This window comes from Plasmodium coatneyi, chromosome 3, assembly GCF_001680005.1.
Source record: "Plasmodium coatneyi strain Hackeri chromosome 3, complete sequence".
Lineage (NCBI taxonomy): Eukaryota > Apicomplexa > Aconoidasida > Haemosporida > Plasmodiidae > Plasmodium > Plasmodium coatneyi.
This window is the reverse complement of record NC_033558.1, coordinates 312,545-326,192: the sequence shown is the minus strand read 5'-3', so window position 1 is coordinate 326,192 and position 13,648 is coordinate 312,545. Positions and strand designations below refer to the sequence as shown.

The following is a 13,648-nucleotide window of genomic DNA, read 5'->3' as shown; positions in this document are numbered from 1 at the left end:
TATTATTTCTCCCCCATGTATGCGCTATATAAATTTGTGTACAAGTTCATGCGAACAATTCGCCTCATTTATATATAGAATGACAACATATTTGTACCTCTCTCATATATATATATGTAGGAAGTATATTGCATACGTTATTATAGTTTCTTTGCATGTGAGGTGTGAAGAGGAAGGCGATGACAACGACGCCGAGGAAGAGGAAAAGGGGGGTAGGGACATTACATATTATGTGCTATTAATTAAAATATTTAGAAGGGAACTTTATAAACAATGTATAATACATACACACACCTACGTACACTTACATACATAGCTAAACACATACACATACAGAAAAAAGGAAAAAAAAAAGTAAAAGCAGAAGAAAATAAATGGAAAAAAAAAAAAAAAAAAAGGTGTGTGTGGAGGTTGGAACACCATATTCACTTACTCATACATATACGATGTTAACCCATATTCCTCTGTTGCTGTTGTCCCCGTTGATTTTATCGCTATATCCTTACTTTATGTTCCTCTTCTTCCTCTTCTGATGTTGGATGGTCATGTAGTATATGGAACAGAATATACTGTAGAATCGTCCTCTACTATAGTAGAATCTATTGTCGACAATTCAGTTGTATATTCGGTAGAATCATCATCCTCTTCTGTATTTAAACTACGTTCCAATGATCTTCGCCCTCCTCTTCTTCTGCTGCTGCCTTTAGGGGACATTTTCTTCTTTCCACGGAATAGGGATGTATACTGGAGAAAAAAAAAGAAAGGAAAGGAAAAAAAAGGAAATGGAAACATTGCATATTATATATGTGGTGTGCTTTCTACTTTAACATTAATTGCTTATAGAAAAAAAAAAAAAAAAAAAAAAAAGACAAAAAGGAACTAAATATTCATAGAGACTATTATTTATATTTTAATGATAATTGTTACTTTACTTACTTTATATATGAAAAGAGCAAGTGTTGGTAATCCTATTGCAGCAAGTCCACCAGCAGCAGATACAGCTGGTGCAACGGCACTGCTAGCAGCAGCACCACCTTCAGCTTTTTTTCCTTGGTTTTGTGCTCCTTCTGCTTTTTTCCCTTGGTTTTGTGCACCTTCTGCCTTTTTTCCTTGGTTAGGAGTACCTTCAGCTTTTTTATCTTGCTTTTGAGTACCAACCACATCATCTGAAAAATTAAGGAAAAAAGGAGAGAGAGCTGTTGTTTTTTTAGTGTAATAAGCAAATGTTTACACCTAAAATTCTTTAGGTGTGAACCACCCCTCCCACACCTTTTAACCTTTGCCTTTAAACTTCTTTCTTTCTTTAATCCTACAACCCCTAAATCCTACACACCCCTTAATCCTCTGTCACATAAATACCAGGCCATATTACTATTCTTAGACCGTGAACAACCTTTAGATCGTAAAGTCTTCCTAATCCTAAAACCTTTCCTCTATATTTTTAACTCCTTATTCTAAGAAGGGAAACCATAACATTTTCCCTTGCATTGTTCTCCGTCCTTTTTTTTTCTTTTTTTTATTTCATTTTCTCTTTTTCCTTTAATTTTTTTTTTTCTCCTTACTTCCTTTTTTATTTGTCTTACCTGCTTCCAGACTGTCGTCGCATTGCTCTGCACGTGGGACGGCAGTAGAGCATGTTAGTTCCGGTAGTGTTTGACTATTGCAGTTTTCACCGTCACTCATATATTTCCGTTTAAATTCTTCACAATACGTATTACTGTCAGTCTTACAGGTAGTACATAACCCTGTATATGCTTTTTGAACTTCAGTAAGATGTGTGGCATAATTATGCTCAAAGAGATCATTCTTACACTTTGGGTCTGTCTTCAGAGCTTTAATGTTATATTCGTAATCAAAAAAATTTTAAACACTTCGCATTTAAATTCCATAATATTAGGGTATATATTAATGCAATTATTCTTGTTTTTATCCTTAAGGTCGAATTTGTCCAGTGCTGCGTAAATAGCGTCCATGGTGCCCCCAAAAGTACTACCATTACGCCATATTCCCTTTATTTTAGTACATATCCAGAAAAACAGAAAGTAACAAGGTTTATAATGACTCGCGGAGTTCGACTTCACTTCACATGAGTAAGAGTAGTTCCTTACAATTTTATTGGCCAAGTTTTGATCATTAATTTGTCGTTTTCTTAATGCGGTATTCACATCTTGTACTACACTCCCCTTACAGTATACTTCCTTATTCCGGTCCTCTGGACAACTCTTACTATCCAGTTCATTGTATATTTGTTGTGAGGGTAATGTAATTGTACCTGCACCCTTCCCCTACAAGTACAATTAGGGAATATTACGTACACATAGATGTTTCCACGTGCCCCTTTATTTTGATTCTAATGTGTACACGGCGTTGTATGAATACATAATGTTCAGTTATGTACTATTCTCTAAAAATAAAGAGAGGATAATTTTCTTCTTTCCGTGTGTTCTCTTTTTTTTTTTATGTGTTTTTTTCTCCTCTTTCCACTTACATCTGCCATATTCCTTATTCTTTTTTCTCCTGCAATATTTTAGTCTATAAAAACTTCTATTTCCATATGAGTGCGCCCCCCTTTAATATAAACTGCCCTTGAATATGAACTTCCCTTTGAATATTATGTATTTTTTCCCCGGGGGGAACTACTTCCCTTCTATTCTGTATTGATATGTGTACTTAGAGTTATACATGGGAAGTTCTTACTTTTTTCAGCATAATTCATAATTCTTATTTTTCTAAACTGCATTTAATGCATATACTTCCCACGCACATATTTTTACCCTCCCTAATATTATTATATGCATTCTATGTGAACATAATAATTATTTTCCCTCAATTATTTTTCTTCCCTCCTTTAATTTAAAAGTCGAAATTTTTAGGAAAATGTGAAAATGTGCAAAAAATACAGAAGAAAAAATATATAATTTCCTCCCTATTTATGATATTAAACATTTTTCATTCTCTTTATTTATTTTTCCCGGTAGTATTTATTTACTGCCTATAAGTATTGTTTATATTGCACTATTATTCCTAAACAGCTGCACAGAGTAATATTCATTCCATGTTTTATTATGACCTCCTCAGCTGTAATATACACTAAATTCCTATTTACACATGTAAAATATATACCATTTTCCCCCTTCCTCCATTAAATATAACTTATGGCAATATTAAATTATATAAGTTACACCTATTAGTTATATATGTAAAGTGCAGTATATTAATTACTCCGAGCACACAGTACGGGAAGGATGATAAGATTGAGGGTAACGGTATGGCGTACATTCCACATGCCCCCTCCTTCCCCCCATATACTTGATCTTCTTCCTTCCTTCCCTTCTTCTGCATAATTATACTTTATACACAGAATTGCGTATTATTATTATATTATTCTTTATTCATTCCCCATTTTGCGTTCCCCCCTTTTCTTTTTTTTTTTTTTGAAGTGGAAAAGTAGTTCTTCCTTTTTTTTAAAATAAGAACCTTCATTTATTGTTATCTGGATTACAGAAAAATGCATTCCACATGCATTTAAACTTACTATTAAAATTTGGTCAATGTATATTCATAATTCCCAAATCACCCTTTTTTTCTCCTCCCTTTTCTATGCACATACTCCCTACGTTACCTTCATGTAACTTTATGTTATATATATATCTGTTACAAAAAGATTCTACTCCCACTCAGATATTATCACAAGTTCCTTACCTAACTTTTTACTTGCTCCCATTGCAAGTAAGCTTTTCCCTTTTTTCCCTTCCCAAATTTCCCCAATTTCCCCTACTACTACATTAGACTGCAGATTACCATTGACTATTCTATATTCTATATTTCCCCAAAGGACATAAGAAGAACATAATGGATTGCCAGTTTTTCCTTCCTGTCCTCTTAAAATGAAGACAAAAAGTGCATAAAGGAAGGCAAAGAAGGTTGTTCTTCCATTTCTCCCTTTCTTCTTAAAAAAAAAAAAAAGGAGGGTCTAAGGAAGGAGGAAGGAAAAGAGGGTCTAAGGAGGAGGAAAGGAGGGTGTCCAAGGAGGAAGGAAAGGAAAGGGTGTTAGGGGGTGAAGGAAGGAAGGGTCTAAGGAGGAAAGGAGGATCTTAGGGGTTGAAGGAAGGGAAGGAACTTATCTAATATATGGGACAGAATATAATGTGGTAGAATCGCCCGTGGTGGAAATTGTAGTTGCATATTCGGTAGAAGAGTCGTCGTCGTCGTCCGGGAACCTGTTCAATTCTCTCCTAATGGATCTCTTTCCCCTTCTGTTGCTTCCTCTATTTCTATTGCTTCCAAAAAAGTTATGTATGTTAGGAAAGAATGAAGTGTACTAAAATAAAAGGGGGAAGAAAGGTTGTTAGGGGTGGAAAGAAAGGAAGGGCAAAGGAAGGGGTGTAAAAATATGTGTTATATATAGTGCACTGTATACAGTTCATTCTATATATTTTTTTTCCCCTTTTAAATAAGGGAGGAAATAATAATAATGATTATTATTATTATTGTTATATATAATTTCACTATAATGGTAATTATTGTATTACTTTATATAAAAAGTATCCAAGTGCTGGTATCCCTATTGCAGCAAGTCCACCAGCAGCAGACACAGCAGCAGAGGTGACACTGCTGTTGGTACTTTCTGTACTGGTTGTAGAGATAGGGAGAGTCACTTCCAACTGACTACTTACATGTTGTTTCAGGCCGTCCCCCGTCAAAGTAGATGTTGTATGGGATTCGGGACCTTTCAGCACATGCGGTTCCTTAGAAGGCTCCTCATCCCTTACAGGTTCAGAAGGTTCCTGATCATGAGGTTCTTCAGCCCCCACTGCTGCCAGTTTAGCTGGTGGTTCGAGTTCATGTTGTGGATCAGTTAGTGGTCCTTCCACTTCAGGTTCCTTTATTTCAGAACATGTTAGTGGTGTTTGGTTCACTCCATCACAGGAAGTTTTGTACTTGGTTTTATATTCGTCACAATATGGATCCTTATTAGTTGTGTCTACCCCATTTGTTGCGCAATATGTACTTATAGCATCACATGCATTAGTAACTTCCGCCTTGTAAAATGTCCACTGTGGGTCTTTCTCCGCTCCACCTGCGCGATCCTTTATTTGGTCTAAATACCTCTGTACGGTACTACAGTCATGGTAATGGTCGAATACTTTTTTTCTATTGTCGAACTTGTCTTTGTCAACATCAGCGTAGGTAATTGTGCATTTATTTTGACCGAGGGTAGTATCATCGAGCGTACCGTAAATTTTTTCCAGTACATCTGATATTTTGTATCCCCCATCAGTGTTCAGGATATATTTACCTATCCAGTGATAAAAGGCTTGGCAGGGTGCATCTTTTAAGTGCGGTTTTTCCTGGTTCAGCTCATATTCCTTTTTTTTTTCACATGCAATGCAATAAGCTCCCATGAAAATCCCCGCCAAAGAAGTTGGTCCCGCGCTCTCCTTGAATTTACCTTCCAGTGCACCCTTCAACTTATCGTACCCGCCCCCAATGGAGTTACACTCCTTTCCATCTGCGTTCACGAATTTATGATATAAGTTTGTACCTGAAGGTAAGTTCGTCAAATTCACTTTCTATGAAGGAAGTAGTTGTTGTTGGGGGGGGGGGGGGGGGGGGACGAATATGTATTTTTTACATATACATACATATGTACATATATATGTAAGTATCTTTACTTTAACATACACACATTCGTATATGTACTTACATATACAAATTTTACACATATATACACTGCCTCTGCATGCACATATATATTATTCAGTTGTGTACATATAATGTTCCATTTTGTGTACTATGTTTCTTCTCTAAACATAGAAGAAGAAGGAACGAAAGAGGGTCTAAGGAAGGATAAATTTTTTTCCTCTCAATTTTTTCCTTTCTTACTGGTGCCATTTTTCTAATGTATTGGTACTATTATTCTTCTTCTTCGACGTCAAGGTCGTCCTCTTGTATACATATAGAACAAAAAAACGAACAAGCACAAACAAACAACAAACGAACAGACACACACACGTACCAAACAAATGAACAAACAAGGTTACAAACACTCAAAACAAACTAAGAAACGAATACACTCCCTCCCTTCCTTCACGTGTTAAAGAGGACGAAAAATTTGTTTACTTCCCTACATTCATATATAATTATATATATAACATGTACGTGTACAGGCAGCACAGCACTACCCCCCTTTTCACACCCACCACATTCCCTTCCTCCTCCTTAGACATTCCTTTACTACAGTATGCTATGACAGTTCCCCGTACCGCTATTCTTTGAGAACATTGTAGAACATTGCAGAACATTACATTATTACTATTTGTACACGCATGCTCCCCTATTACATTGTATGTGCACGCATTCGCTCCTTTTATTATGTACATATATAGAAGGGAAAAGGGGGCTTGTGCAACTGCCTTTCTTCTTTAGAAAAAAATTTCAGAATATGCCACCTACTCTATGTTCTATTTTCATTCTTAAATGGAAAGGGAACGTTGGGGGTGGTGGTAGGGGGTAGGTCGGTTGTTAGATCATTAAAGTTTTGTTAGATCACATATATATTATTGTGTGGTGTAATGCACAGTTCATACATATTATATGCAGTTCATATATTGTATGCGGTTCATTTTATATATGTGCATTAGGAGCACCTCTTCCTTTCTCCTCTTCCTTCCACCTGCCACCCCTAACAACCTTGCTTCCACGAAACACCTAACGACCTTCCATACGGGGTAATGTGTGCACATATTATTAGTACTCGGAATAAGCTTAAATTTATTGGATAAAAATTAGGCTACACATGGAACACGCAGGAAGGGGGCATGAACTGTACTAAATATTACATAGGAACAAAGTTACTCATGCATTACGCACCTCCCTTTTTATATAGTAGTGCTGTGCTTCCGTCACACATTCTCCCATACATGCTGGGGGGGGAGGGGTTCGCAACAATGACCCCTTTCTGAAGCGAAACATCTCTCTCTCCTTTTAGCATGAAAAGTTAAAAGTTAGCACAAAATAACTACTATGGACTGCATTGCACATATGTGTATGGATATGCATTCGCACAGGTGCCCTGCTCACTCAGTTCACAAAGAACACATTTCTGGTGAAGTTAAAAAAATAAAAAAAAACGGGGGCGGCACAAGGATTGTATGTGAGTCGCACGTTCTCTTGCATTCTCAAGGTGGTGATACGTGGTGGGGAGGAAGAGGAAGAGGAGTAGGATGAACATCAAATTGGACGACCACAACAACGACGACTACGACGACGATCCCCCTTTTTTTTTTTTCCTCCCCACCTTTGCAAGAAAGAACAAAAGGACACTTTTCCGATTGGCGTCACTTTGGTTTGAAATCGGTTTGAAAAGGGAGCTTCCAACATGTGTATTCGTTCACATCACAGGAGTATATATAGGACCTTGAATGGATCGTCGTGCGCATACTGCGCGCACACACACGTAGATTTACACGTACATGGGTGTGGATCCACATGTGGACAATTTGTATGCCTCTTCTTCCTCTGTGTGTGTGTTTGCGACAGTCCTAGCGTCACACCAAGGGATCGGCCTCCTCAGCGTTGTCATTTTCGAAAGAAGATGCCTCGCTGAGGGTTTCTGTGTTTATCCGTATTTTCTGCCCAATATGCTCGTCCTTCAGTTTCTTCGCCACGTGGACTATGCTCGTGGACGGTTTGTACTTGGCTTCATTGATCCAGGCCCTGCAGAAAAAAAAAAAAAAGAAGTGGCCCATCGGAAAATGAAGGAAGTGGACCATGGACAGAAGGTAGGAAAGGAATAGGGAAAGGGAAAAAAAAACAAAGCACAACAAATGGGACAAATAAATAGTGCAGCGAAAAAAAAATGAGGAAGAATGAACAACATCCCCCTTGTCCATGTGAACAACATCATTCTTGGGTGTTCCTAAAGGGGGGTTACACTTCTTTACGCCTTCTGCGATCTCCCCATTTTACGTACTTAAAATCGGACTCCTTCAGCTTTGAGTAGGAATGATCATCCTCTACTACCTCCAGTCTTCCCTTGCCCAAGGGCATGGAAGAAATGAGCTTATCGCAAACACTTATGGGGGTGGTCGTATCCCTAGACCCATGCACAATTATTACGTATGGGAATGAGGACAAGTCGGTTTCTGAGTTATGCGTGAATTTCTGGAATGTCTTCACAGAAGGGGACACAAGAACCTGTGGGTTGGCAGAAGTGAGCAGCCACGTAGGAAGAAACACCCCGCAATGGCAGCAAGCGAAGCCGACAAGGTTCGATCATGTTTAACAAAAACACGCCATGGCGTCTACACACACAGAAGGGGTGAATGGGGGGTTCGGGTGGAGTATTTTTCTCCCCAGTTTAGTTGCCCTTACCAGGGGTTTCTTCCCATTCCTGTAGTTCAGATTCATGGCTACCACTGCCCCGAAGTAAATCCCAACAATCACATCGGGGTTGTACATCTTGACCTTCTGCTCTGCTTGCTTAATCGACTTTTTCATTATGTAGTACAGAATTAAATGGGACCCGATGAAATATATAACTACAACAATTACAATCTGCAGATGGAGAATAAATGGTTTCGATAAGTGAGACAAACAGCAGAGAAGAAGGGAGGGGTGGAAGGTAGGCGGTTTCCCTTTTGCAATTTGCTCCCCCGGTGTTCGCCCGTCTCAAGGATACTCTTTGGTCACACATAGGTGCATGTGCCCCCAACCACACACAACGACATCATTTTTCCCACTCACCGACAAAGCCACAGTTATCGAAAGAAAAAGCAAATCTGAAAACTGGTAGGACACATAAATATTAAACAACATGACGCATACAATGAAGAGAAGGAACAGAATGAAGGAGCTGATGCTGCGCTTCTGATTTATGCTGGCCACCATCAAGTTCTTTTTTCCCACGGCCTTTTCGATCAGTTTTTTCTTCCTGCTTCCTCCAAACACGTGAAACCTGTCAGGAAGGTGTGTGTGTGTGTGGGTGGGGGGGTCGTTAGTAAATGGTGAGTTGTTAGTAAATGGTGAGTTGTTAGTAAATGGTGAGTTGTTAGTAAATGATGGGTCGTGGTAAAGGGATGTGTACGGCTGCTCAGGGTTGCCGACCAATGGGCGTGCGCTTGTATGTGGATGTACATTCGCTGCGCTGAAGGGGAGTTGCATTTTCTCACCCATGAATGTATAGTGTCTTTATATTTTCCTTCATTCTGTATACAGTGTTGTGGCGGATGTGTTGCGTATATGGGGTCCTCTCTCCGCCGAAGGAGATGGCACGTGGTAAGGATGAACGTAGGGACAAAATAGTTGGGTTGTGTCTGTCCAATTTAATCCCCTTTTAAAATAAAAACCTTTTTGAAGTGAAATATGTGCGATAATTAAAAAAAAAAAAAAGAAATGAGCAAAGATCAGAAATAAAACATGTGCACAAGGGATACATCCTCCTGCTAAATATGAGCCATTTCGTCATGAACAGCAGCATTTGTCAGATTTTTACACACATAAAAATGTTGTAAGTCTAAAAAGGGTAAAATGAGAAAAGAGGAACATGAGTTGGAGTTCTATCAACCTGGGGACTGTAATTTTCCGTTGTCTCTCTCTTTTTTTTTTTTCTTTTAAATATATACTGTTAAACGTAGCTACCTGTTCTCATTTTTTTTTTTTTTTTTTTTTTTTTTTTTTTGGTTCAGGTAAACATTGAAAATTAGCGAATGTGGAGAATACTTTTGGCTAGTTGTAAAATTGGTGGGCATTTTTTTTTTTTTTCTAACCTGGACAAATCATGACGTTGTTTTGTTCGTTCTTTCCTCTTTGGATACTCTTTTTTGTGAAGAGAGTTCATACACATTTTAAAACGCTTTCTTTTTTCCTTATTCCATGTTCATACGGGGAAAGAAAAAAAAAAGGAGTAGGCATTATTCATCCGCTTATTTCCCAACTGCGACAACGCGTTCGGTTAAACCGTTTTAAGGGCTGAACGGAACGTCCAGGAGGAGAACGTTAAACAGATTGGCAATAGGAGGGCAAGTCAGCCCGGAATGTTCCCTGCGTCACGCGTAAATAAGTGTGTGTGCCTACAGTGAATGTTCTAATTTTTCATAGTTCCAAGCGGTGCTGTAGTTGTCAAAGTCGAAGCTATCGACGTTTTTGATCAGCTGTCAGTGGTATGCGGCCCCTCCGCGAACTTTTCAGGAAGAAATTCCGAATAGGTGGCCTTTTTTTGGGGGGAGCGGATTTTTACACCTACGTGGCCGTACAGCTATACACACATGAGAGTGTGCCTTAATATTATTTTTTTCTCTTAAGTGCTTAAACGATGAGGAAAAAGTATCCATACACTGTCTTTAATGCGAATCGTGAACGAGTGTAATTTTTTGCCATGTGTTTACTCTGCCGAACGGAAAATTAGTTGACATTTTTACGTAGCCCCTGAAAGGGCTCTGGGTGAGCCTTCCACTAACCTTCTGGCCATTTTTCAAATGTAGGAGCTGTTCCGTCCCATAAGAGTTCACGTGGGAATAAGAGCAACGCAGTTGTGCGAGTTGTAAAATTTGAGCATGAGGTGATATAACGCAGAAATGTGTGCAATGTGCAAAATTTAACTCATGGAAAAGAACAAATAAGAATTTCTCTACTTCGTCAATGATAATATGTGACTCAGCTGTTTTTTTCTTTAAAAGGTTGCTGAATGGAATGTGACATGTTTTAAAATGATAACCAGGATGCTTTCTTTTTGCGAGTTTCCTTCTTACCTTCGTGTCCCCTCTTTGTGAATGCAAAAGGGGGAAAAAATAAAATTCCTTAAAATGCACAATTTAGCGAAAAAAGGGCAAATGAAGGGAATAAAAAAAAAAAAAAAAAATTTAATTGTCTATTTAGTAGCTCGTCCTTTTTTTGTGTGACATGTGATGGCATAAATGCTGACGCTTTTTACATGACAGAAAAGGAAAAGAAGTTTGCGTGTTTATTCGCTTGGAAAATTTTTAAGATTTAATGTTTTATTTTTGGTCTTTTTGTAGCTCTTTGTTTCGCACACCTCCGTCCTCTTCGTCCTGTTTTGTTCTACGTCGGCTTGGGTTGGCTCCCCTGTGCAGCCTTCCCTGCTCTGTTTCGCCTCGCAAAGCAGTACCTCTGTAAACGAACGAATTTTTGGAGATTACCGGAGCGACGTTGTAAATGCGAACGAAGCTTAAATGGGGTGATATGCAGATTGGTTCTTTTGTTTTCCCTTATGTGGCAAATTAGGAACATTTCGAAATTTTTACCTGAGTTTTCCTTTTTTTTTTTTTCTTTCCCATAATGGCTGTTTAATTCAGAATTTTTTTCCTGAATTTTTTTTTTTATTTTCCTATAATGGCTGTTTAATTCAGAAATTTTTAGCTGACTTTTTTTTTTTTTTTTTTTTTCCCCGCCCCTTTTTTGGCTTGTTCACAAAATAATGCAACACCGGGGAAAAGTTAATTTGTCCAATTTGGTTGCACGTAATATGTTGTGGAAGCTTCCGAACATTTCGCTGCATTTTTGTCCTTATTTTGAGTAGAGTCTAAAATGATCGCGATTTAAAAGGAAAGAAAAAAAAACACGTAAAAAAATGCCAACAAGTGTGGTATACACAAACAAGCAGAAAGGTACCCCATGTGTGTTTATAGGCCCACATACAACCTGCACTTAATTGGCCCCACGTTTTGCACATCTATATGACACCATGGAAGAACCAATAAAGATCCTGTATCTTCACATTTACGAAGATACTAAAACGAAAAAAATTAGAAAACTATTGGAAGAGAATTACGGGAAGGATAACGTAATTTCTTCTAAGGACAAGTCAAGAGTTGTGGACATTATAATCCTAGTCGTCATATACTTATTGTGCTTGTGTTGTATTTTCCTCATATTTCATTTACTTTTTACAAACATCCCACATATCTACATGCTAATTATGCCATGCTTTTTCGTTACAATGGGTATTTTTTTTATTGCCTCGACGATTATTTACGAGATTTTGTATCGCCGTTGTTTGGGGAAGGCCAACAAGCTGTTCGATACGCTGAAGCCGAATGTCATTGTGGGGTATCAGTTCGGGTGCATTTTGGCCATGCACCTGTCTGGCGCACGCATTCCGATGGTAACAAAGAGGGGGAATGGGGCGAAGCGGCAACGCGTTAAAGGGAAAGTGACCACCGATTAGGCGCATCACCACCATCACCCGCCAAAAGGCAACTCTACCTGCTGATATGTGTCACTTCTATACGAACGGAATTAAAAAATTAACGGTGGAGATATGTATCCCCCGATCCGATTTTCCAGCACCGTTGGTAGCTTGTCCGTCCACTCATGTTGATGTTTCTCCCCCCTTCCATACCCCATCTCAGGTGTTAGTATCCCCCGTGCAAGAAAACATCTTTTCCTCGAAGATAAGGAAGACTATAAACATAGGCGACTACCCATACATCATATTTGTCCACTCCACGAAGGATACTAAACGGAACCTAAGCAAGACTTTAGAACTTGTAGAGTCGATCAATAGGCAAAACTGCCGAGTCGAGATAGTAGAGGAAGGACACAACTTGGAGTTGATGAGCGCATCCGACTACAAGAACTGGGTGGACGAGGTGTACGCGCAAGGGCAGGAGGTTGGCAAAAACGCGGCCCCCAGCAGCACCACGGTTGAGGAGTCTATGTTTAAAAGTGAAGAGTAGGCGAGCCACAAACGTGTGGTATGCGTGTGTTCAGGGGGGTGTATACGGATTGGGCTGTATGTCGCTCCGTCATCCTGCTGTGGCGCTCGTTTTGTAGCCGATTCCGAGGTTATGTCAACTGGCACGGCGGAATGATTTAAAATTTGGCACATGATGTGGTGCCTTCCTGTCTGCTTGATTGGTTCATTTATTCATTACTTGATTTTTTTTTTGCTTCCTTTTTCTTTTTTTCCATTTTTGGGGGTTTTCCCCTATATGTGGTGGATGGTGCACACAAATTGGTGCATTTTAGCTTTGGGAGAGAATTGCCCTTTTTGCAGCTTCGAAAATGCGCAGCGTTTATTTGGCCCCTGGGGGTAGGAATTGCAAAAGGTGAGATATGGGAAAACCGTAAAATGGCCACGCGGCGAAAAAGCGGATAGCGGAGAGGGGGAATCCCGCAGGGGTACGAAAGAAGGAGTTGTCCCGTTGTTGATACGCCCTACGCGAATTGTAAGCGGCCTGGAACACGTTTTTCACGAGGACACTGTTTTATTTAGTGGCTATTTACACCTGTTTTCATTTTACTCTCTCTTTTATGTTTTTTTTTTTTTTTTCTTGCAAAGGAAGTATTAAAACACCATCGAAGTGGGAAGGAGCGGTGTGTTAACATCGCCTTCCAAGTTGTACTGTGACACCTGAAAATGAAAAAATTGGCTTTTAAAAAAGAAGCGCACGTAAAAAGGAGAGTGTTGGGCAAGACAAAATGGCCAAAGTTTCCAGTTCTTCGCCCTTTTGATTCACCCGTTTTTTGCTTCCTTTGGGTTATGCACTTTTGGGGACAGTTTCACCCGACCAATTTGTATAATTTGATTAGCACAAAAAAAAAAAAAAAAAAAAAATTTTAGCGACCTGGTCCTAGTAGCACCAATTTGTTTAACCATAATATCACTGCTAGGTGAAATGTTATA

General features: G+C 39.0%; 2 protein-coding genes across 2 annotated transcripts; one reads left to right on the top strand and one right to left on the bottom strand.

Annotated features, from left to right (window-relative positions):
• Window positions 1-7,550: 7,550 nt before the first annotated feature.
• On the bottom strand, window positions 7,551-9,208 carry PCOAH_00004720 (Uncharacterized protein; the record flags this gene model as incomplete). The annotated part of the gene is made up of 5 exons (XM_020057287.1): window positions 7,551-7,719; window positions 7,976-8,199; window positions 8,377-8,559; window positions 8,749-8,959; window positions 9,174-9,208. The coding sequence occupies 5 exons, from the start codon at window positions 9,206-9,208 to the stop codon at window positions 7,551-7,553; spliced, it is 822 nt and encodes a 273-aa protein (XP_019912873.1).
• A 2,496-nt stretch (window positions 9,209-11,704) lies between these two features.
• On the top strand, window positions 11,705-12,698 carry PCOAH_00004710 (Uncharacterized protein; the record flags this gene model as incomplete). The annotated part of the gene is made up of 2 exons (XM_020057286.1): window positions 11,705-12,124; window positions 12,372-12,698. The coding sequence occupies 2 exons, from the start codon at window positions 11,705-11,707 to the stop codon at window positions 12,696-12,698; spliced, it is 747 nt and encodes a 248-aa protein (XP_019912792.1).
• Between the last annotated feature and the right edge of the window lie 950 nt (window positions 12,699-13,648).